General features: G+C 36.1%; 1 protein-coding gene across 4 annotated transcripts in view; it reads right to left on the bottom strand.

Annotated features, from left to right (window-relative positions):
* Window positions 1–758: 758 nt before the first annotated feature.
* The window catches only part of not (ubiquitin carboxyl-terminal hydrolase nonstop), a 48,890-nt gene continuing 22,682 nt past the window's right edge, over window positions 759–26,966 (bottom strand). For 3 of the 4 annotated variants that reach the window (XM_070091184.1, XM_070091195.1, XM_070091202.1), the window contains exons 5-11: window positions 24,928–25,074; window positions 18,386–18,489; window positions 17,807–17,949; window positions 10,654–10,757; window positions 8,915–9,066; window positions 5,746–5,895; window positions 759–4,517 (exon numbers count right to left, since the gene is read on the bottom strand). In XM_070091184.1, the coding sequence (XP_069947285.1) occupies window positions 4,475–4,517; window positions 5,746–5,895; window positions 8,915–9,066; window positions 10,654–10,757; window positions 17,807–17,949; window positions 18,386–18,489; window positions 24,928–25,074 (843 nt within the window). In that variant the 3' untranslated portion in view covers window positions 759–4,474. The remainder of the gene's footprint in view (window positions 4,518–5,745; window positions 5,896–8,914; window positions 9,067–10,653; window positions 10,758–17,806; window positions 17,950–18,385; window positions 18,490–24,927; window positions 25,075–26,966) is intronic. The other variant, XM_070091189.1, reaches the window with a different exon arrangement.

Below are 26,966 nucleotides of genomic sequence, written 5' to 3' on the forward strand. Positions count from 1 at the left end.
CTGTTGTTGAAAGCAAATGTCAAAACACTTAACAAATTTCCACACCTAGGATTTTTTTTTTTTTTAACAAGTCGGCCGTCTACCACTGAGGCAGGGTGACCCAAAAAAACGAAAATCCCCAAAAAGAAAATACTTTCATCATCATTCAACACTTTCACCTCACTCACACATAATCACTGTTTTTGCAGAGGTGCTCAGAACACAACAGTTTAGAAGCATATACATATAAAGATACACAACATATCCCTAAACCAGTCTCTGATGATGGTATAGATGACCGATGACAATACAGTGGACCCCCGTATAACGATCACCTCCGAATGTGACCAATTATGTAAGTGTATTTATGTTAGTGCGTTTGTACGTGTATGTTTGGGGGTCTGAAATGGACTAATCTACTTCACAATATTCCTTATGGGAACAAATTCGGTCAGTACTGGCACCTGAACATACTTCTGGAGTGAAAAAAATATCGTTAACCGGGGGTCCACTGTATAATACTTATACTGTATTGCTCACTTGTATATTAATTATGAATACTTTTGTACCAGAAGACAATAAAAAGGGATGCTTAGTATTTTCTCCCCAAGAGAAACACCAAAACATACTATTTTGCTTCATATGAGTATTGTCATTTAAATGCAAAAACAAATAATTGTACTTACATTCTTAAAATCTGAGATTTTTTTTATATATTCAATTGAAAGAGTGATATTAAAGGCCAACAATATTGTGGAAGAGTTAATAAAACTAAAGTAGACGGACTTAATTTTAATGAGACTGAGCCATGACATGAGGACCAGGCAGTGTGCCCTGGCATTTATCACAGATAGTGGCTGGTCACGTGGTGGTGGTACAAGTTAAGGCTGCACTCGTTCTTCTCACTCAACTGAATCAGCACGGATTCACAAAGATTCACACACTAAGTTTCCCCATTACTCTGGATTTGAAGTGGGTCAAAATCACTCGCAATAAATCCAGTTATGCTTGGCAAAATGGTGTCGAAAATGCAGAAATATCCATAATTCTGTTTAAGAGGGTGGAAAAGAGCAATATGAATCTTTAGAGAATCTGTGTCTAGAATAGAATACTTTTATACATTACCATTTATTGCACACAAGCATATAATCAAGATTCATCCACAGTCACAACTTGACAAAAATTAATTATCCATACTCGGCCCCCTCCCTATCTCCTGGTAAAGAATACTGGCATGCAGTGCACAATATGACTTCGTTATTTATTAAAATGATATGTAAATCCTGCTAAGGGTCATTTTCTTCGGGCTTATTTTAGCAAGCTGGCACAATTATACTTCTGAAGAAATGCATGAACAAAATGCACTTGTAGCAGAAGCCAAAAATCTAATATTCTTAAAACATGTAAGAAATACTGCTGAACTTTAATATCTAATGATTCAATATTAAGTTTACTATTAATTACTATAATCACTATTAATAACAATACTTCATTTCCTCTGTCCAGTATAAACATAAATACTGCACATTTTACACTAGTCATTTTGTTCTGGCATTTACATCCATGTTAAATGAAAAACAAATTAATTCAATTTATGCAAGATATTCCAAAAATCTATATCTTTAACCAAAGAGTAAATTTAAATGGAAAATGGACTATAAATATCAAAGACTTCTAAGTTACAATGTTTTATACATTTTAAAAATAGTTATTTGAGTCTGAATAGTCTGGGAGTTTTAAAATCCTCTAATAGACATTAACTAAAACTAAAAGAGTTGAACAATTTACAGTATCAAATACATACCCAAATTGCTTCACTGCAACATGCTTTCATCACAGCTGAACTAGCACAAAATTAATTGTTGCATACATCAACATTTCAAAACTGAAGTCTTATGAAACATTAAGAATATTACCAATATTAAAGATCAACAGGAAATTATCGTAATCTGCAGCTCTTGAAATGTACATTCTCATTATCTGAATTGAGTTGTCTGAATTCTACTCGCTAAAAACAGTTATTGAATTATGTGCCAAGGACCAATGCAAAATATATTTCCTGGGAAAAGACTGCATTCTACAGTGTGAGATTGCATAATAAGGTGTTGCCAACTTTAACTCCATACATATAAAATTTACAATAAAGACATGTTCCTTGAACTACAGAATTTTTATCTTCATGATTACTATTACTTGATAACTGCACAGTGAAATGCAGCAAGAATTTGATTTTTTTTATTAGTTACTTAACAGAAGTTGCATAAAAAATTTAAATTTTTTTAGAAAAATTACAAAGTGTATTCAACTCATGCATGTTTATAAGAAACAGATAATGAGCTTTTATACAAAGATTATGAATAGGGGTCATAATCTAAATTATTTAAACCCAAGCCCTACTGATTTGTCACTTGCCAAATATGGGATTCCACTAACCTTTAAATTTATAATGTAATAAATCCCTTATTGCATCTCCTTCCATACAGTGGTTTTAATTTCATTCACACACATCATTCTAGTCAATATTCTTAAAATGTATTGATGATGAGGTTAAGAATGGGGATGATATTTAGATGAATTACCATACTTTCAAGTGAATAACTACATCCATACACTCCAGGCATAATACAATTACCATGACTTACTGTATTTGATTGACACACTTAAGACATAATTGTGTGACAAAGCACCTAACAGTCTGAAATCTGTTCTGTGCAAAAATGTTTCAATTAGAAAAAAATAATTATCTAACCATAGGCAGTTACAAAAAAGAGTACAAAAGCCTACTTACAATTCTAGAGGATTGCACGCAATGATGCCGGCAGGTTCCCTTAGATACATTGCAGGGTTCATCATCGGCAAAATATAACTAAATACAATTGACCGACTTTAATGTACCTGCATAGTTACTTCACCGCAATATTTGCAACATTACATAACTGTGTCAGACTTCCAAATCACTGGTAACAGAAATTATTATTTCCGACATTTACGCATGAATGATCTCTTACAACTGCAAACAGTACTTCACTTATGGCCTCAAGGGGGTGGGACAATGTTAATGCCTTTGAACGCTTTACATGCAACCATGGAGGCCACTGCTAGAGCACCTTGCTGTGACAAGACATTCTAAGGGTCATATTGCAAGGCCATATTTACTATTAACCTTATGTGCAACTAAATTGAACTATACTGATCATATTTAAACATGCTACATATATTAGTTATTATCCTTAATATTATTAAAGATATTCCTTTGTATGACATTTTAAGTTGTACATAAGATTGGAAAAAAATACAGCAGTGTGATATGGCCTCAAATTCTCATACTTTGGCATTTAATACCTGTAGTTTAAAGTAGTCTTTCAACACAATTATTAAGAACATGTATACTTTTGACATGGACATGACAAATAAACTGTACACACAAAATGCCCATAATACTGTTTGATGTGTGCAATGAAACTTTTACCATCAGAGGCAAAACCAAAAGTTATTCAATGGTTTATACAAACAAATGTCAGCAGATTTTTTTTTTTATTATTAAAGTTTGAATTTATGAAGTGTCTTCATGAAAATAGTAAATTTAGCAGTCAAACTAATAACACTTTTTCACCACACCAAGAATAACTTTTCAATAGCTCCTGATCCTTTAACCCAAATGGGATGCTAAGTGTCCTTATCCCACTAAGTTACCCAACCAAGCTAAACAGCATTATTGAACTGTTATGCCTAAAACTGATATATAGATCAACATACCAACACTACTGCAAATGAGATATGTACTGATGGTACATAACTTAAGCAACAGTGGATAATCCTAGAGAGATCATCTTACCTACTGTCAACACCATTCTAACCCTTACTTTCAATGTGATGAAAATAAGTTATTACTATCACCTGACAAAGCATGAAATACCTGATAACCTTTTGCATTTACATTCCAGAACCATAATGGAATATTTATATACCAAGGACTAGATCCAATTTACACCCCTACACCTTCTGTTAAGTCATGGAAGACGTAAATCAAGAAAGAAATCATCACCACACCGGTGAAAATTCCTCAGTTACAAAGTAAAAAGTAAACACTCTGTCACCCTGATTATCTTCAAAAGCTAGAGCCTTTGGTCTCTCTCTCTGCAAGTAAAGTACAAACTGGGAAAGAGGCAAATACAAAGTGCGTTCTGAAATCTCCATCACCTATTCAGCTCAGTCCTCAGTGCAGTAATTTCCTCTTCAGGATCTATGATGCCTTCAATGTACAGCCCTACTGCATTTCTTTTTCCTATGGGGCGACATTCCATATATGACAATCTTAGATTTGTATTCACAACTTGCAGACTGGCCGGGATCTGTTCATGGTTGCCAGGATAATGAAATGCATTCCCTGCATTCCACTCCAAGTTAGCAGGATGGCAATGAAGACTTTCAGAAGTCAGCTGAGATTACAGAGGTTGAAGTTTTTCATATCCAGTGGTTTTGACATACAACTTACTCAATCATACTCTAGAATTTGTTTGTGATAAAAAAGGAGGTATCTGAAAGAGAGAAAAAGAGATCAGTGCAGTTGTGAATGAATACTTCTCAGCAATTAAAAAACATTTGATTAGTTAGCCAAATTATCATTCACATGCTTGTTCTACACTTATGAGATCAGATGGCACCTGCCAAGTTATGATGAAAAAGTATTAGAGGGAGGGAGTTTTACTGTATTTACAAATATATTCCATTTCTAGCATTATTACATTTGCACAATCATTACGAACTTGCTACTGTCATGATCAATTCACTCTCATACTACATAAATCATAATCATAAGACAATTAAAACTTTTCAGTCTTTCACATTCCTCAATCCCTATTCATAATTTATTGTGTTGTCTGCTGTCAATATTGGCAAATTTAGACGAAAAGGGAAAATACCCCACCATTTATGTTGATAGCTTTTGTGAGTTATTATTCAGCCAAATACCCTGTGGGGTGAGTTGCACCACTCCCAGAGGCCCCTGCACTTAGGCAAGAAAAAAAAAAAATTGCGAGATAAGGGAAAGGGGATGGAAATGACTATTCTTACCAGCTACCTTTCCACCATAATTAGTTCCAAAGATGGTTCCACTGCCATTGTTCAAAAACCACACATTCTTCTGGCGTAGGGAGATCAAACTTTTGGTCTCAAGAACCAAACCAGCTATCAAGCTGTGCATAAATGTTGAAAACAGTGACAAGGTGATTAAATTATTTTTCGATATAGAACTCTTGATTAACAAATGCCCAACACACTTGGGTCATTCAACATTGCACCCATTACCCGCTCCCTTCAATCTTCCTTGAATGGCCTCTAGCACTCCTTCCTCCCACCCCAGATTTACATACACTTTTAATCATCTTATTAATCATGATATAATAAACTACTCATCTGAAAATGACTAAAAGCATTATTGGCCAAGCAGCACCCATTGGATTGTCACTCTTGACACCTTGGGGTGGAAAGGGATTCAAATTTTGTTGAAAAACAATTATGCACCACAAAATTCCATGTTCAGAAAACATAACAAGGTTTGACAACAAAACCAACTGAGCCAGAAAAACACTAATTGATATTATTCATGGGATGTCCATCATTAAAAACTTGGAATAAATGAAACCCACAAGTAAGGAAAAGGAAGCCTTCCAAACTTAAAGGCTCAAGTGTGCCTGATACACTAATTACATTTCACTGAACTACACAAAACACAGTTGCACTGGAAACAGCATACATAGTACTGACCCTTCACTCTGAAGCACATCCTGGATGGTTGCTCGAGTTATCATGTGATCATCACATTTGTACCACTGGTCACGGTGCTGACGCACATATGCTGTATAGTGACCAGCATCTAAGTTGCCTACGTGATTTACTACCGCAAACAGAGAATATCTGAAAATAAAATAAAAATAAGAAAAAATTATCAAGGGGAATGTATCTGAAAGCTACAATCATGTACAGTACTTTTCATACTACAATAATAAGGGTCTTTCAGCAATAAATTTCCAACTAACAATTTAAAAAAAATTTAGTACAGTAGAGCCATGATTTAACCCTTTCAGGGTCGAATTCCTGGATCTAAGAATTGCTCTCATGGTCAAGGAAATTATAAAAAAAAAAAAAAAAAAAAAAAGTCTTATGAAATAAGAGAATCGTTTTCCTGAAAGTAATGAAACCAAAAGCATGAAAATTGATGGAAAACTTACAGAATTACACTTTCACAAAGTTAGCGGTTTCAACGATATTTACACACCACCGATTTCGCCCACTTCAAGTCCTACTGTAAGTAAATTCCATTGTCCCAGCTGACCAAACTCCTAGCTATTTCACTAGTATTACTTCCTGTCTACTGAGTACAAAAAAAATGGCCATTTACCTATTTCAACTACCCAATAAAGTGATCAGAAATCGGTAATTTGGCCAATTTCACGCAAAATTAAAAACTTGCCAATTTATAAATAAGGTCCAGAATAAACAATGTAGACATAACTGGCACTAAAAAACATTTCCTCTGTTCATTAGTTACTTCCCCAGACCTCTCCTATACCTTGCCTTCTTTCCATTTTGAATTTTTATTCACACAAAAAATAGAAGATTTACCGTTATGCAGACTAATGAATTATTGTAATAATTATTGTAATAATGTCAGCACACTCCTGAACGCATATTAGACCGACTAGTTGGACACACATTGGATGAGTGACAATTTTTGTTCTCTGTAATATTGGCAAAAATTTAACATTTCAGTTACTTTGAACTCAATTTCAATCTACTTTCAGTCCTGAAACCAATCAAAATCATCTATTTCTGTAATGTATCTTCCATTCTATCAATGAAACCAAGAAACCAACAATACAACCATAAAAACCATACAAAAATAAATTGCAAAATTGCCAATTTAACCCTTAAACTTTCCAAGCAGATCTACGTTCACATGCGTAGTGCTCCAAAAGCAGATCTACGTTTTTTTTTTACATACTATTTTCAAATAAAAAAAAGCAGATCAAAGTTTTTTTTTATGTTTTCAAATGTAAAACAAAAAAAAGATTACTTTTTTTACATACTTTCAAATGTTGAAAAAACATAGATCTACGTTTGGACAGTGTAAGGGTTAAACCACATTATGCAAAGCGTGGGGCAGGGTTTTTTTATGTGGCGCATACTTAACCACATAGACCCATTCTCTCATGTCTATGAAATTTTTTTTTTACTGCTAACATTCTGAATGAGCCAAGCTCATCATGTAGTTCTATGACACCAACCCAAAGTCCAAAGCCATAGCACTACGGCACCAACCTCCTTGAACCAGTTAATGGACTAACTGGGGAACAAGCAAGTGACTAGCAATAGGGATAGAGGCTAGATTGCTTTGCAGTGATCATAACAATATCAGACAAGTGTGTACCAACAAAATTTGTTCATTTCCAAATTAGTTGACCCAGTACATTATGCAAGTTAAAAAAAAAAAAAAAAAAAAAAAGGCAACAATTGTAACCTTCCAACAAAATGGGATATCGCCTTTGTCCTTACAATCGAGGCAAGCTGCAATAAATTATTTCATGTGATGTCACTTTACTTTTGATTAAACACTACAAAAGAGCAAAACATTGTACTAACATACATTTGTTCTGCAACTTGTGTCTTTTAACTTATAACTGTAATTCTAATAATCTTGAAAAATACTCAATGAACCTTATGAATCTCGGCATCAGTCGTACCCTTTGGACGACCTCTCACCCTCACGTGCTACTTACATTAATACTGTAATTATTACACTAATACTGTAATCATTACATTAATACTGCATATACATTAGTACTAAGTATGTGCTTTTTTTTTTTTTTTTTAAACAAGTCGGACGTCTCCCACCGAGGCAGGGTGACCCAAAAAAGAAAATCCCCCAAAAGAAAATACTTTCATCATCATTCAACACTTTCACCACACTCACACATTATCACTGTTTTTGCAGAGGTGATCAGAATACAACAGTTTAGAAGCATATACGTATAAAGATACACAACATATCCATCCCTCCAAACTGCCAATATCCCAAACCCCTCCTTTAAAGTGCAGGCACTGTACCTCCCATTTCCAGGACTCAAGTCCGGCTATATGAAAATAACCGGTTTCCCTGAATCCCTTCACTAAATATTACCCTGCTCACACTCCAACAGATCGTCAGGTCCCAAGTACATATATGCTTCAATGTAAACACCTGATCTACACATTCCCACTCTAAAACCTCCTTGCTCATCCGCAATCCTACATTCTGTCTTACCTCTAATTCTTTCAATTATAACCCTACCGTACACTTTTCCTGGTATACTCAGTAAGCTTATTCCTCTATAATTTTTACAGTCTCTTTTGTCCCCTTTCCCTTTATATAAAGGGACTATACATGCTCTCTGCCAATCCCTAGGTACCTTCCCCTCTTTCATACATTTATTAAACAAAAGTACCAACCACTCCAACACTATATCCCCCCCTGCTTTTAACATTTCTGTCATGATCCCATCAGTTCCAGCTGCTTTACCCCCTTTCATTTTACGTAATGCCTCACGTACCTCCCCCACACTTACATTCTGCTCTTCTTCACTCCTAAAAGATGGTATACCTCCCTGACCAGTGCATGAAATTACTGCCTCTGTTTCTTCCTTAACATTTAAAAGTTCCTCAAAATATTCTCGCCATCTACCCAATACCTCCATCTCCCCATCTACTAACTCCCCTACTCTGTTTTTAACTGACAAATCCATATTTTCCCTAGGCTTTCTTAACTTGTTTAACTCACTCCCTTCACTAAATATTACCCTGCTCACACTCCAACAGATCGTCAGGTCCCAAGTACCATTCGTCTCCATTCACTCCTATCTAACACGCTCACGCACGCTTGCTGGAAGTATGTGCTTACCTATTATTAATATCAGTTGGATGAGTTGTGACACCATTATGGTTGTTATTATTGTTTCTTCTGTTAGACATAAATGGAGTCATGTCCAAATGTTCAGGAAAGGAGATGAAGGTGGATATTTTCTTGTGTAATCTGTTGCTATGTTCAAATCTCTGAAAAAATGGAAGTTTTCACTAATTAGACATACTTTCAAAGAAAAGCCAAACAAGTTGCATAAAGTGTACTTATGTGAATACTGAATGTACATAAATACCCCATTTACTAGCACTCCACATCACCAAAATTGACAAATAACATTATTTTGGGACAGTTTGGAGATAAGTTGTAAATGTTGGTGGACAAATTTGGAAGGTTGCATAAAAAGATGGAAATTAAAAGTGAACATAACAAAATGGTAAATATAAGAAGAAAGTCTTTGCAATAAAAAAACTAAATATCAGATTGGAGGGAAGGAGTGTAGAGGAAGTGGATGTACTTAGATATTTTGAAGTAGACATCACCCTGCCTCGGTGGGAGACGGCCGACTTGTTAAAAAAAAAAAAAAACAGAAGATCGGTCTATAAAAGATGAGGTGAACCATACAATGGCAAAAAGAAAGTAGTATGGTGTGTTGTGGCTAAATCTAAGGAAAAGTTTAGCCATGGAGTTAAAAATTTAAAATATACCAAAGTATAGTGGTACCAAAACTTTTACACTGCAGCAAAGTGGAGATGTCATTTCTGAGAGCAATGAATGGAGTGAATACATATTATGCAGAGAATTCGGAGCATAAAAATTAGAAGACAGAATGGGGTTACCAATTATATAATTCAAAGGACTGAGGAGCTGTTGAGGTGGTTTGGGCATTTAAAGAGGATGGAGAGGGATAGAATGGTAAAGAGGTTACATAAATCTGGGGTTGAAGGCAGAAGAGGAAGGAGTAATTCTAGGAATGGTTGGAGTAAGGGGAAAGGGGTATACAAGGCTTGAGTTAGGGATGGGATACCAAAATGTTTGGCCTTTTCAATATTTTATTTTTAAAATTATGTTAATGTTTAATATACAAGGAAATGCTTATTGTTAAATAAGTGTTAAATAACCCAGGTAGGAAAAATATTAAATAAACTTAATTTCTCTGAGATGTCAATGTCATTACTCATTACTAATTACAGGTACTCCAATGAGGCTTACATATTGAAAAAAGAGGAAACCAAAAAATTTCTGAATCTATCTACATATTTATTAATCTGATGAAGACAATTAGGAAAATGGAAGAAATTTTTTTTGAGCTGTTAAATGTTGATGGAGAGAGGAAGACTGATCATAGGCATTAGGAAGGGATGGCAGGGTATAACATCTTTTTTAGGAGTGAGGAAGAGCCAGATGTGTGGGGGTGAGGTGGGTGAGGCAGTAGGTAAAATAAAAGGGGGTAAAACAGACGGGATTAATAGGATATAGACAGAAATGCTAAAACCATGGGAAAATTTTTTGGAGTGGTTGGTACTTTTGGTCAACAAATGTATGAAAGGGGGGAAGGTACCAAGGGATTGGCAGAGAGCGTGCATAGTTCCTTTGTATAAAGGAGAAGGTGGGGTTCATCTCAATGTAAGATATAGCGACCCACTGCCTCTAAGAAGTAAATAAAATGGCTTCATCTACTGTAACATACCGTCTCTCACCAAGGTAGGGTGACCCAAAAAAGGACACACATTCACTATCAATCTCTTCATCATCCACCAGACATACAATAAAACACTCACCTTTAGATGAAAACTACATACTATAGGAAGTTTCTTCATAGTAAGCTGTTTTGTTGATTCTTGGTAGCTTTGACATCCACTACATTTAATTTTTGCACTGCTACCTACAAATATACACAGAAAAAATGATTAATTTATAAAATGCTTTACATATGAAATGAGATAGCATCATCAATCAAATTAAAGCTAATATCTAATAATTACTATTGTACACAGTAGTCATCTACCTATTATCTGAACAGTTTTGGGAACAAGGCCTGTCAGGACACTTCAAAAGTCTGGATATCATATCCAGTGAGCCAATAAATAGGAATTTACAAAATATCCTGCTCTTTTTTTTTATTGGCAATTACAAAAAAAGGTGCATGTGGTGTCTGTGTAAGATGAGGGCCTATTGTAGGGGGGTACATAGTGTTGGAGTGGTTGGTATTTTTGTTTAATAAATGTATGAAAGGTAAAGAGAGTGGTGAGAGAGTGCAAAAGGAGAGCAGATGATAGAGTGGGAGAGGCACTGTCAAGAAATTTTAATGAAAATAAGAAAAAATTTTGGAGTGAGTTAAACAAGTTAAGAAAGCCTAGGGAAAATATGGATTTGTCAGTTAAAAACAGAGTAGGGGTGTTAGTAGATGGGGAGATGGAGGTATTGGGTAGATGGCGAGAATATTTTGAGGAACTTTTAAATGTTAAGGAAGAAACAGAGGCAGTAATTTCATGCACTGGTCAGGGAGGTATACCATCTTTTAGGAGTGAAGAAGAGCAGAATGTAAGTGTGGGGGAGGTACGTGAGGCATTACGTAAAATGAAAGGGGGTAAAGCAGCTGGAACTGATGGGATCATGACAGAAATGTTAAAAGCAGGGGGGGATATAGTGTTGGAGTGGTTGGTACTTTTGTTTAATAAATGTATGAAAGAGGGGAAGGTACCTAGGGATTGGCAGAGAGCATGCATAGTCCCTTTATATAAAGGGAAAGGGGACAAAAGAGACTGTAAAAATTATAGAGGAATAAGCTTAGTGAGTATACCAGGAAAAGTGTACGGTAGGGTTATAATTGAAAGAATTAGAGGTAAGACAGAATGTAGGATTGCGGATGAGCAAGGAGGTTTCAGAGTGGGTAGGGGATGTGTAGATCAGGTGTTTACATTGAAGCATATATGTGAACAGTATTTAGATAAAGATAGGGAAGTTTTTATTGCATTTATGGATTTAGAAAAGGCATATGATAGAGTGGATAGAGGAGCAATGTGGCAGATGTTGCAAGTATATGGAATAGGTGGTAAGTTATTAAATGCTGTAAAGAGTTTTTATGAAGATAGTGAGGCTCAGGTTAGGGTGTGTAGAAGAGAGGGAGACTATTTCCCGGTAAAAGTAGGTCTTAGACAGGGATGTGTAATGTCACCATGGTTGTTTAATATATTTATAGATGGGGTTGTTAAGGAAGTAAATGCTAGGGTGTTTGGGAGAGGGGTGGGATTAAATTATGGGGAATCAAATTCAAAATGGGAATTGACACAGTTACTTTTTGCTGATGATACTGTGCTTATGGGAGATTCTAAAGAAAAATTGCAAAGGTTAGTGGATGAGTTTGGGAATGTGTGTAAAGGTAGAAAGTTGAAAGTGAACATAGAAAAGAGTAAGGTGATGAGGGTGTCAAATGATTTAGATAAAGAAAAATTGGATATCAAATTGGGGAGGAGGAGTATGGAAGAAGTGAATGTTTTCAGATACTTGGGAGTTGACGTGTCGGCGGATGGATTTATGAAGGATGAGGTTAATCATAGAATTGATGAGGGAAAAAAGGTGAGTGGTGCGTTGAGGTATATGTGGAGTCAAAAAACGTTATCTATGGAGGCAAAGAAGGGAATGTATGAAAGTATAGTAGTACCAACACTCTTATATGGGTGTGAAGCTTGGGTGGTAAATGCAGCAGCGAGGAGACGGTTGGAGGCAGTGGAGATGTCCTGTTTAAGGGCAATGTGTGGTGTAAATATTATGCAGAAAATTCGGAGTGTGGAAATTAGGAGAAGGTGTGGAGTTAATAAAAGTATTAGTCAGAGGGCAGAAGAGAGGTTGTTGAGGTGGTTTGGTCATTTAGAGAGAATGGATCAAAGTAGAATGACATGGAAAGCATATAAATCTATAGGGGAAGGAAGGCGGGGTAGGGGTCGTCCTCGAAAGGGTTGGAAAGAGGGGGTGAAGGAGGTTTTGTGGGCGAGGGGCTTGGACTTCCAGCAAGCGTGCGTGAGCGTGTTAGATAGGAGTGAATGGAGACGAATGGTACTTGGGACCTGACGATCTGTTGGAGTGTGAGCAGGGTAATATTTAGTGAAGGGATTCAGGGAAACCGGTTATTTTCATATAGTCGGACTTGAGTCCTGGAAATGGGAAGTACAATGCCTGCACTTTAAAGGAGGGGTTTTGGGATATTGGCAGTTTGGAGGGATATGTTTGTGTATCTTTATATGTGTATGCTTCTAGACTGTTGTATTCTGAGCACCTCTGCAAAAACAGTGATAATGTGCGAGTGTGGTGAGTGTTGAATGATGATGAAAGTATTTTCTTTTTGGGGATTTTCTTTCTTTTTTGGGTCACCCTGCCTCGGTGGGAGACGGCCGACTTGTTGAAAAAAAAAAAAAAAAAAAAAAATATATATATATATATATATATATATATATATATATATATATATATATATATATACACACACACACACACACACACTTTTTTTTTTTTTTCAACAAGTCGGCCGTCTTCCACCGAGGCAGGGTGACCCAAAAAAGAAAGAAAATCCCAAAAAAGAAAGAAAATCCCAAAAAAGAAAATACTTTCTTCATTCAACACTTTCACCTCACTCACACATAATCACTGTTTTTGCAGAGGTGCTCAGAATACAACAGCTTAGAAGCATATACGTATAAAGATACACAACACATCCCTCCAAACTGCCAATATCCCAAACCCCTCCTTTGAAGTGCAGACATTGTACTCCCCATTTCCAGGACTCAAGTCCGACTATATGAAAATAACCGATTTCCCTGAATCCCTTCACTAAATATTACCCTGCTCACACTCCAACAGATCGTCAGGTCCCAAGTATCATTCGTCTCCATTCACTCCTATCTAACACGCTCATGCAAGCTTGCTGGAAGTCCAAGCCCCTCGCCTACAAAACCTCCTTTACCCCCTCTTTCCAACCCTTTCGAGGACGACCCCTACCCCTCCTTCCTTCCCCTATAGATTTATATGCTTTCCATGTCATTCTACTTTGATCCATTCTCTCTAAATGACCAAACCACCTCAACAACCCCTCTTCTGCCCTCTGACTAATGCTTTATTAACTTCACACCTTCTCCTAATTTCCACACTCCGAATTTTCTGCATAATATTTACACCACATACATACATACATACAAACTTTAAAACACTTGAAATTTTGAGATGTTTCCAGTTATAGTGGAGACAGCGGCACGTGGAGGCTGTAAAAGCTGTAAACTGCTCTATTAATAATTTATACTACCACTAGTGATAATTTCTTATTTTTTTTTATTAACACTTTGGCCATTTCCCACCAAGGCAGGGTGGTGACCCAAAAAAGAAGAAACACTTTCATCATTTACTCCATCACTGCCTTGACAGAGGCATGCCTACACTACAGTTAAAAAACTGCAACACCAACACCCTTTTAACCCTTTGACTGTTGCAACCACATATTCTGAGGTGTCTTCTGGTATCACAAAATCTTTGAAAAAAAAAAAAAAAAATGTATTTTTTCTTATGAAATGATAGAGAACCTTCCCTGATGGTAATGGCACCAAAAGCACAAAATCTGATGGAAAACTTATGGAATTATGCTCTCGCAGAGTTAGCGGTCATGATATTTATGCATCGGCAATTTTGCCCAATTTAAGCCCTACTTTGGACCAATTTCGTTTTTCCAATCGACTAAACTCATAGCTATTTCGCTGGAACTCCATTCGTTCTATCGACTGAGTACAGGAAACCGCCCATTTATTGATTTCAACCACCCAATAAAGTGGTCAGAAATTGGCAATTTGGCCAATTTCATGCAAATTAAAAAATATGTCAATTTCAAAATAGGGTCCAGAATGAACAACGCAGACATTCCTGGCACTAAAATAACATTTTCTCTGTTCATCAGTCATGTCTCCAGGCCCCTGTTATAATCCTCTTGCTTTCTATTTTGAATTTTTATTCACACAAAAAATAGAAGATTTACTGATATCCAGACTACTGCAATATTGTAATAATTGTATAAATAATGTCAACCCACTGAAGACTGCATATCAGAATGGCCAGTTGGACATTTATTGGACAATGACGTCATTTGTTTACTCTTTGAACATCCACAAAAATCGAACATTTCTGCCACTTTGAGCTCCATTTCAAGATCCTTTTCATAGTAAAATCAATCAAATCACTTCTATTTCTATAACATGTTTTCCATTCTATCAAATGAGACCAAGAAAACAAGAATACAATCATAAATACTATACGAAAATACACCTCAAAGTCGGCATTTTAATCCAAAAACACAGTTGGAGTTTTTTTCTCATTATGCACTGCATGCTGCAGGATTTTTTTTATACTGCAAACACTTACCACACAGACCCATCCTCTCACATTTAGGCCTACCAACTTTCTCCTGCTTGATTTGAAATCGCTAGAATTTTTGAGTATACATACGTCAAACACATTAACTCGTAAGACGTATATATACGACCAAAACAGTCAAAGGGTTAAGAATGTGATTAATAAAACTTTGCACATCAACAGAAAAAAGAGGGGGAGTTTCTTCACATATTTTTTATGGGTTGCATGGCTACATTTGCCAACTGCAAGAATCTACAGCATAATATCACTTAATTTGAGAAATTCCACAAATATAATGGGGACTTTAAGAAAGGAAACAGATGGGAAGCATTGAGCTACAGGCCTGTTTCAATAACATGCATACCAGGGAAGGTAATGAAGGAAATCAGGAGAAACAGAGCATTTGATGAGAAGTAGTTTTATAAACAATAACCACCACAAGTACAGAAGTGACAAATCTTGTCTTACCAATCTGTTAGAATTCTATGACAAGGTAATAGAAATGAAACAACAGAGAGCAAAGGATCGATTGCATTGCCTTAGACTGTAAGAAGGCATTTAATTCTGCACCCTGCTAAAGACTGGAAGTGCAGGCAGGAATAACAGGGAATGTACTTGCACCGGTGCAAAGAGTACCTTAGGGTGAGGAAGAAAAGTGATTGTCTGAGAAGAGATGTCACAATGGTGGAAGAACAACAAGTGCGATTCTGCAAGCATTGGAACTAGAACCAATACTGTTTCTGGTTCATGTGAATGACATACTAAATGGAACTGAGTCAGGTGCATCTTTGTGCTGATGATGTAAACTAAACAGGAGAATAAAAACAGATGAAGGCAGAGAAAAGCTGCAAAATGATCTGGATAAACTGCAAATGCAAGGTTATGAAGATTGGGAAAAGGGGACCAGAAGACTGGATACTGAGCACAGACTCAGGGACAGGTTACACATCTCAAGAGAAAAACCTAGGAGTAACCTTAGTGCCTACTATATGACCAAAGGCTCACATCAGCTGAATAACCACTGCAGCCAATGATCATCTGGCAAGTCTCAAAGTTATTCTGAGCCATTTATATAATAAATGCCAGCCACATCTTGGAGTACACAACAATATAAAACCCGCTACTGTAAAAGAATGTTAGGTAAATGAACAGAGTGCAGAAGTATGCAAGGAGACTTGTTCCAGAGCTAAGGGATATGACCTATGAGAAAAGGGTAATGAAATTAAATCTAATAACCAGGGAAGATATACAAAATACTTAGAGGAATTGATAGGATAGACAGGGACAAACCCTGAGAGGCGAGAAACAGGTACTCAGGGACACAGCTGGAGTTTAAGACACAGATGAACCATATGGATGTCAGGAAGTCATTCATTGGTCTCAGAGTGGTTGGGAAGTGGAATAATCTTAAGTGGTGGAGGCAGATTCCACAGTTTTAAAAGTAGGTATGATAAGGCCCACAAGGCTAGATGGGAATGAGTCTGTCAAGCAGCAAGTTGATGGGTGGGGCCAGGAGCTAGGATCTGATAGCTGCAATCACATACAGGTAAACACACATACAAAGCTCATCATTAATTAATACCTTACCCTATTAGGTTTTTGGGAAGATGAAAAATTATACCAATGTCACAATTTGTAGTGGGCAGTCTTTGGATTTCCTGAGGCTACTGGCTACATCCTATATGCCTTCTAGGCTTGTGATGTTGATATTCTGTCTGTGGTCTGCCTGTATTGTGTGGTCCTGAGGGCTGAGTTTGTAAGGCATTTATGGCTACTGACAAATAAATATGGGAAGGAGTAAGTCACTGACACAAGAGACAATTGCACAGACCACTGGATTACACAAAGCAGGCCTTCAAACAGAAGAAATAGTAGAAGCCATCAATGTGTGTGAGCATTCAGTGAGGATCTGGTTGTGTCCATTCTTTGATGATAGTGATGGTAACACGCCCACACCAAAAGCATATCCAAGGAAGCCTAGAAAAATGTCACCACTAAAGTTATTTGAAATAACATATCTAGAATTGTTGTGATCATTTGCCCAAATCTTTCAGTGCAGTTCAATGATTTTTATGTAAGAAAGTGCTCCTTGCCACATAGTGAAATATGCTGTTCAGTGGCTTCTTGACTATGGGGTACCCTTCTTTGATGACTGGCCAGGAAATTACCCAGACAAACTCCACTAAGAACCTCCGGGCTGTGATTGAGAGATCTATTATGGGAAGGATATCAACCCATTCACACAGCTGGAAGATACCAGCCGTGAGTCACGGGGAAAATTTGCCCCACAAAAACCTGAAGCATGCGTGTTAATTACTTCCTAGATGATTGAAAGACGTCCTAAAGCACAAGGGACAACCTATTATGTGGTTGTGGTCTTAGAGGAGAGAGCCGGCATACATTAATAATGAGTACTGTACACAAAATTATAAACAGCAAAAATAATTATAGAAAGTTTTATCAGTACATGTATATGTATACAAATTCATATGAAGGAAATTGGTTATGAACATATAATTCAATAATCCTGTTCAAAAAACTTACCTAAATGCTCTGGTCGAGTAAACCGATCTAAGCAGTCAGCAAGAGAAGTGGGAACTGTTTTATCGGCTTTGCTGGTGCCATAGGGACATGGTCCCAGGTCCAGCGAAATATCCCAAAATGGGTCTATTGTAGTTGAGACTCCACTGAAAATCAATAATACCTGATATCGGAGACATCTACACTCCCTAATAAAACAATCTGAACTCTGGCAGATATATAATCATAATATTTTTGCAGTAATTAAAATTAAATTTACTTTATTTGAGGCTACTGAATACTACACAAGCCTCAAAAGTTGTAATACATTTACTCAGAGAAGACTAAAGACAAAAATTAAATGACAAAGTTGATTTGCTAGTGAGATAAGCAACCAAAAATGTATCTTAACACTACAATAAACCCAAGAACATTATACTATTATTATATTCATGGGGAAGTGTTAAACCCTTGAGTCTCACAGCTCCATGGGCATAAGGTAGATCTAATTCCTTATATCAAAAGTCAATCAGCAGCTTCAAGGCAATTTCCTTGAAGGGATGAGGAACGCCTACAGCTAGCAAACCAAACCACTCTACTCACTTGCATGCCTGACACACAACATCAGACTGAAGTCCACCAGTAAAAATTTGGTCTATAATACAGGAACATGTATGTGTGGAGTCTCCATTGGAGGGAGGATTGCCCTGAAATTAAGGATAGGGTTTTTTTTTTAGAGTAATTTTCTTGCCCTATGGAGTAAAATTTTAAATATCAGACCCTGACACTATTACAAATCAAAATTCCTAGCCAAGTGCTAGAAAAGCTTCCACAATCACTACAATTGAGAAAGATAGTTCCCTGCCCGCTATCATGATGCTCACAGGGTGGGTTACTTGTCTTTATATCCTGCCAAATCCTGAGAGTCTGTCCCATCCTTTTTGGTGGAATACTCTAGTGTCTGTTCTCTGAGTCTGTCACTGCTTCTGCAGTGATTAATAACCCATTCAAGCTCAGTGCTTTCCATGAATATACAACTGTTGCTGCTTGTGCCCTGCTGTAATATGTTCATCTCCTATATTACTGCCACAGTCTTTTTTATCATTCATTTCTCCTGTTCTGTCTATCCTCATTCACACTTTCTCTTTGATTTTAGAATTTATTTCTTTAGAAAAAAACCGTCTTGCTAGCACCCTTCCAAATACTATTTTAGAGGATGGACTTTGCTGATCAGAACCTCCATTATGTTCCAGTGGACCCCCGAGTTTCATGATTAATCTGTTCCAGAGAGACTGCCATATGGTGAAATTCACGATTGGCGAATCCATTTTCCCCATAAGAAATAATGAAAATCCAATTAATCGGTTTCAGACACCCAAAAGTATTAACAAAAAAAATTTTTTTTTTAAAGATTAAATATAGATTTACATACAGAAAACAATGACAAATAAATATAAAGCACTAATAAAATGGATAAATGAACATTTAACATCACACTTACCTTTATTGGCTCTTGGTGTATGGAAGACAGGTAGGAGGGGAGAGGGAGGCAAGTTTATTATGCTTCAATATGATGCTAATATAATCTCTACTGCTTATTTATCTATCATGATTCATCTAATATGACATAATATTAATAACATAGAAACATGATATATACTCTAGAATGAATAAAATATGTCAAAATGTATGTGAGGAGTAAGTGGTGGAAGTGTTGTTGTTGGGTTTATAAGGGTCAGTGAGAGAAGCTGTATATATTAATGGTGGTGGAGGTGGAAGCAGAAGCCACCACCACTATTCACAATGTATGTAATTAATAAATAAGAAATATTTATGTACATTTTAATTTAAAAATAAGAAATATTTACAAATTAATTTATAAATAAGAAATATTTACACTTACTTTGGAGATGTTAGTTTAATTAGTTAGTTTGATGGAGGAGATGCTGGCAGAGGTTTCGGGTGGTAGAAGAGAGCAGGGCAGCATATGTTCAGTGGCCCTATACTACCACCACCACCACCAACATTGGAGAGTTATTTTCATCCAGTTTTTCTATCCCTTAATCGCTTAACTTACTTGCAACACTGTTAACCCTTTCAGGGTTTCGGCCATACTAGAACGGCTTACACACCAGGGTTTTTGACGTACTAGTACGCCTAAATTCTAGCGCCCTCAAATCTAGTGAGAGAAAGATGGTAGACCTACATATGAAAGAATGGGTCTATGTGGTCAGTGTGTGCAGTATAAAAAAAATCCTGCAGCACACAGTGCATAATGAGAAAAAAAACTTTGACCGTGTTTTTGGATTAAAACAGCGACTTTGCACTGTATTTTCGTATGGTATTTATTGTTGTATTCTAGTTTTCCTGGTCTCATTTTATAGAATGGAAGACATATTACAGAAATTGAGATGATTTTGACTGGTTTTACAATGAAAAGTACCATAAAGATTGCGAGAAGGACTTGGGGGTTATGGTAAGCAGCAACCTTAAACCAAGACAGCCATGCCTAAGCGTACGTAATAAGGCAAACAGATTACTGGGATTTATATCAAGAAGTGTAAGCAACAGAAGTCCAGAGGTTATACTATAGCTTTATGCATCATTAGTAAGGCCTCACCTAGATTATGCAGCTCAGTTCTGGTCTCCATATTACAGAATGGATATAAATTCGTTTGAAAACATTCAGCGAAGAATGACAAAATTAATTCATAGCATTAGAAATCTTCCGTATGAAGAAAGACTGAAGTCCTTTAAATTACATTCACTTGTAAGACGAAGAATGAGATGAGACATGATCGAAGTGTACAAGTGGAAGATGGGTATTAATAAAGGGGATATAAATAAGGTTTCGAGGATATCTCTCCAAGAAAGAACCCGCAATAATGGATTCAAATTAGATAAATTTAGATTTTGAAAGGATATAGGAAAGTATTGGTTTGGAAATAGGGTAGTTGATGAGTGGAACAGTCTGCCTAGTAGGGTTATTGAAGCTAAAATGTTGGGTAGTTTCAAATTTAGGTTAGATAAATACATGAGTGAGGGGTTGGATTTGAGTGGGACTTGCAAAATGAGTAAATAGAATCATCTAGCATTGAAAATTGGGTTGGGCAAATATTTTGTTAGTGGGAAGGACTGTAAAGGACCTGCCTAGTATGGGCCAACAGGCCTACTGCAGTGTTCCTCTTTTCTTGTGTTCTTAAAATGATTACCATTTGCTTTGGAGTATCAACAGGGTATGCTACATTTTGTCAGCAACTGTAATGACAGGAGCACGTTCGTCTGCTATTGTAATTGTATCCAGACTGTGCACACAGGTATTGACATTTACAGTGGCCATGTAAGGAATCCAACAAGTTCATTTACTTGCTGATCTAATGTGTGTGTTCTCATGCTCATATAATGCAACGTGTGTGTTCTCTTCTTTATAAAGCTAGAGACTAATTTATAGTAGCAATGCCACTAACTGCAAGAGCATAGGAGAACATTAAGGGACACACACACTTCTGTAAATGTTTGCCCAAGGTCTGGGGGTATGACAAGCGAGGCTGCAGAGAGTAAGGAGGAGACAGATGTAATATGTCGTCTGCAGAGGAATCAGGAAGAGGATCAGGAAAAGTATGTGTATAGAACACCCAATTTGCATGCTCAACAACCCTGCATCAGCATTCTGAATTATACCTCTGGTAAACCCACACCATCTTCTGATTTCTACACTCCAAATTCTCTGCATAATACACTTAGGATAAGTTGTAATGACTTGATGGGAAAAAAAAAAAAAGAAAAAGGGACATGGATTCAAACCATGGTCCTGATATATAGCAAACCTAACACTGTACCATGAAACTTACAAGCTCAGGGACACAAAATATTAAGCTTCTTGGCTCAGGGGCACAAAATTACACCTGCTACATATTAGAAACAGTCTGAGTACCATCCATTCTTCTGTTTATCCTTTACATAATATTCACACCACACATTGCTCTAAAACATGACATCCCAACTGCCTCTAACAAAGGAGATGTCACTGTAGTGCTTAAGGCCATGCCACTAACCCATACAAGTGATGGTACCATCATATTCAGGGTACATTATTTTTTCCCTCCACAGCCAACTTCCTTCTTTCCACAGATGCCTCAATACACCACCTACTTCCCCCCCCCCTCATCTATCTATTCTATTGTACAGACACACAACCTATTTTTTTTACCATTCCTAATTGTAATACAAAAAACATTAGAATTAATGAACCCCAATTTAACCAACTTTGAAAATACAGAATACAGTCTACTGGATCAATTGATTTGGGAACAATAGACAAAGTTGTCTTATCAAATTTAGGTTGGATAAGTACATGAGTGGGAGGGGTTGGATTTGAGTGGGACTTGCACATCGGAGCTTGTTTCTTGGGTGGCATTGAAAATTGGGTTGGTCAAATGTTTGTTAGTGGGATGAATTGTAAAGGACCTGCCTAGTATGGGCCAACAGGCCTGCTGCAGTGTTCCTCCTTTCTTATGTTCTTATGTTATGTACAATCATAACAAAAACCTCATCTCTATCCACTACAACTGTCATTACCAGCCACCCACCCACTTCTATTATAGCATTATATCAAGGATTTGCTCTTAACTCTTTCACTATCAAGACCCCTGCTCACAAACTTGCTCTCGGTATTGAAGAAATAAAAAATTCTGGATGGTAATGAAACCAAAAGTACAAAATTTGATGAAAAACTTATTTAATTATGCTCTTGCAAAGGTAGCAGTCTCGGCAATATTTATGCATCGACAACTTCACCCACTTTGAGCCCTATTTTTGGCCAATTCCATTGTTCCAGTCAACCAAACTCATAGCTATTTCACTAGAACTCCTTTTGTTCTATTGACTGAGTAAAAAAAAAAAAAACATCCATTTACTGATTTAAACTACCCAATAAAGTGATCAGAAACTGGTAATGTGGCCAATTTCATACACATTTTGAGGAAGGCCAGATTCAAAATACGGTCCAGAATTAACAATGCAAACATTCCTAGCACTAAATTAACATTTTCTCTGTTCATTAGTCATATTTCCAGGCACCTCTAATATTATACTTGTTATGCATACTACTGCATTATTGTAAAAATGGTATAAATAATATCAACGCATTTGGGAAAGCATATTAGACCCACCAGTTGGCATGTATTGGATGCGTGATGTGATTTTTGTTTACTCTTGAACATTGACAAAAATTTAATATTTCCGTTACTGTGAGCTCAATTTCAAGATACCTTTAGTCCATAAACCATTCAAAATCATCTCTATTTCTGTAATATATGTTCCATTCTACCAAACGAGACCAAGAAAATGAGAATACAAGTGTAAATACTATACGAAAATACACCACAAAGTTGCTGTTTTAAACCAAAAACACTGTTGTTTTTTTCCTCATTAAGCACTATGTGCTGCAGGATTTTTTGTATACTGTGCACACTGGCCACTCAGACCCATTCTTTCACATGTCTGCCTACCAGATTTCTCCTGTAAGATTGGAAGCCGCTAGAATTTTGGTGTAGTATTACAGGACAGACAATGAATGGGTCAATTACCATGCCCTAAGCAACCAAGCAAACTTCTCTGACTAACATTACTAAGTCACGAATATTTAAGCTTCATTAACCCTTTCAGGGTTTCAGACGTACTAGTACGGCTTACGCACCAGGGTTTTTGACGTATTTGTACGCCTAAATTCTAGCGCCCTCAAATCTGGTGAAAGCTGGTAGGCCTAATATGAAAGAATGGGTCTATGTGGTCAGTGTGCGCAGTATAAAAAAAAATCCTGCAGCACACTGTGTAATGAGAAAAAAAACTGTTTTTGGATTAAAACAGCGACTTTGCACTGTATTTTCGTATGGTATTTATTGTTGTATTCTAGTTTTCCTGGTCTCATTTTATAGAATGGAAGACATATTACAGAAATTGAGATGATTTTGACTGGTTTTACAATGAAAAGTACCTTGAAATAGAGCTCAAAGTAGCAGAAATGTTTGATTTTGGGGAAATTTATTTGGAAATTGGCATCTTTTGAAATTTGTGTGAAATTGGCAAAATTGCTAAATACTGACCACTGCATTGGATAGCTGAAATCGGTAAATGGGTGGTTTCTTGTACTCATTCGATAGAAAAGATGGAGTTCTAGCGAAATATTTATGATTTTTGTCGACCAGTACACTGGAATTGGCCGAAAATAAGGCTCAAAGTGGGGAAAATCGCCAATGCGTAAACATCGTCGAGACCACTAACTTCGTGAGAGCATAATTCTGTAAGTTTTCCATCAAATTTCATACTTTTGGTGTCATTATGATCGGGAAAACACTTTCTATCTTTTCATAAGAAATAATAATTTTTTTTTTTTTTGAAATTTGGGTGACCCTGAGAACAAGTCTGGGAGAGGGCCTGGGGACCCTGAAAGGGTTAATACCTTTATTATTACCATTAATTTCATTTTTAATTTCACTGTCTAGTTATGTACAGTAACTACAGTATTCTAAATTTCTTTGAACCACTTTACAATTACAATACCTAAATTAGCTAATCCCACCTTAAGAAAGCTTGCAGCTCTACTTAAGCAAAGTTTGTAACTTTACTTCACTTGCAACCCCAGCAATCATACAAACTTATCCTAGTGTTTTGTAGTGTCCAATATAAAATGCTAATATGTAAATAAAAAAAATTTGTTCGAAACAACTGCATTGTTGTTATCAATGTGCTGCAATATATTAACACTGACTTACCAATTTGTCAGTAATATAACTGTTTATGAAGTTTAAAATTTTAATACAAATCTTAGTACAAAATTTTGTGCAACTGTATGTACATCAACTGTATACATACTTTCCCTTTTTAAGCCTCAGTAATGCCAAAACAATGCTCAGAGGGCTTCATAAATCTCATTCTGCTATCCCATTACTGGATCCTAATCTCCATGCAACAAATATGATCCACTTTATTTGCAAATGAAATTAATCATTTAATTTTTAACAATCACAGTACCACTGAAGCCCTAAAAAAAAAAAAAATCAATTTTTAGGTCACCCTGCCTCAGTGGGACACTGCTAGTGTATTAAAAAAAAAAAGAAAACTAGAAAATGCATGTAGTGTGGTACCTGGCAATGGCGATGCAAGACATCAAGGGCTGCGATAAAGAACTCGTGTGCATCCTGCTGCTCATAACCTGCCAAGTGTCTGGCATGAGTCCATATGAGGTGAAGCAGTTTGTGGAGGATCAAAGGAGCTTTGTTCCCACTGTAGAACTAAAACAATGCACTTCTTATAACAAAAGATTGTATAGGAAAATCATTATACTGTTCACCCATTTAAAATACACAATAAAGGTATTCAGTAATAAACTTTCTGAATCAACATTTAAAAGAAAATTTCACATAGGCATGGCAACATAGACAATGATCCCTAGAATTAATTGAAGAGATATACAGTATAACATATTACACATATGGTATATAGTTACTGCTTAACCCTTAAACTGTCCAAGCAGATCTACGTTCACATGCGTAGTGCTCCAAAAGTAGATCTACTTTTTTTTTTTTACATATTTTCAAATATATATATAAAAAAAAAGTAGATTAAAGTTTTTTACATGTTTTCAAATGTAAAAAAAAAAGAATCTACTTTTTTTACACTTTCAAATGTTGAAAAAACGTATATATATGTTTGGACCGTTTACGGGTTAAAATAACTGTACAAGCATATATGAACACAAATACATATTCTCCAATAGTTCGCCAAATAAATAATTTGTCATCTATTGCCTTTCTACATACATCGCAAGCTCTAGTCTCTTCAGACAGTTTTATAATTTACACCCACATAATATACAAATAGTTGTTCCTCACCTTCCAAAAATACTTGCAGCAAATTGAAGCTTTCTTGAAATATTCTTAAACTTATTTTCTAAAGGAAAAAAAAGGCACAATACCATAATTGAGGGTTATTTATGTATTATTTTCTAAAATCAAAATGAGGAAATAAGATGACTCTTACTATGAACAACTTTCTGCTCTAAATACTATTTTAACCCTTTCATGGTTCAGAGGCCAAATTTCTAAGTGTGCACCAGTGTCCAAGAATTTTCAAAAAATAATTGTTATTTTTTTTATGAAATCTTTTTCTGAAGGTAATAAAACAAAAAGTACAAAATTTGATGGAAAATTGATGAAATTATGCTCTCGCGAATTTTGATGTGTCAGCGATATTTACGCATCGGTGATTTTGCCAACTTTGACTCCCATTTTAGGCCAATTACATTATGCCAGTTGACCAAATTCTTAGCTATTTCACTAGTATTATTTCTATTCTATCAATTGAGCACAAGAATTCATCAAGTCAACTGTTTCAACTACAAAATAAAATGTGATGAATGGTTTGAAAAACCGACAAGTTGAAGATTGAGACACTTATGCAGCATATGGGAATCTTTATTCAGGAAACGTTTCGCCACACAGTGGCTTCATCAGTCCAATACAAAGAGGAAGGCGTAAGGAGAGGAGGAGTATGAGGTAATCAGTCCCTCAGCCTGGAGTCGATGTGTTCAGTCCATCAATCTTGTAGAATGATCGGAAATTGGTAATTTGGCCAATTTACTGTAAAGTTCAAAATACTCCAATTTCAAAATAGGGTCCAGAATAAACAATGCAGGCATTCCTGGCACTAAACTAACATTTCCTCTTTTCGTTAGTTACATTTTCAGGTTTTACTAATGAATTCCATTTAGATTTTTTATTCACAATGAATTTTTATTCAAACTAAAAAATAGGAGATTTACTGTTATGCAATATTGTAATAATTGTATAAATAATATCTCCACATTTGTGAACGTATATTAGACCCACTAGCTGGCGTGTATTAGACGTGTGAGGTCATTTGTTTACTCCTGAACATCGGCAAAAATTTAACATTTCTGCTAATTTGAGCTCAGTTTCAAGCCATTTCTAGTATTAAAACCAATCAAAATCATCTCTGCTTCTGTAATATATCTTCCATTCTATCAAATGAGACCAAGAAATCACAAATACAACTACAAAAAAACATACAAAAAAAACACTGCAAAGTTGCTGTTATAATAAAAAATTACGGTCTCAGTTTTTTTCTTTTATTATGCACTATGTGCTGCAGGATTTGTTTTATG

Source organism: Cherax quadricarinatus, chromosome 3 (assembly GCF_038502225.1).
Source record: "Cherax quadricarinatus isolate ZL_2023a chromosome 3, ASM3850222v1, whole genome shotgun sequence".
NCBI lineage: Eukaryota > Metazoa > Arthropoda > Malacostraca > Decapoda > Parastacidae > Cherax > Cherax quadricarinatus.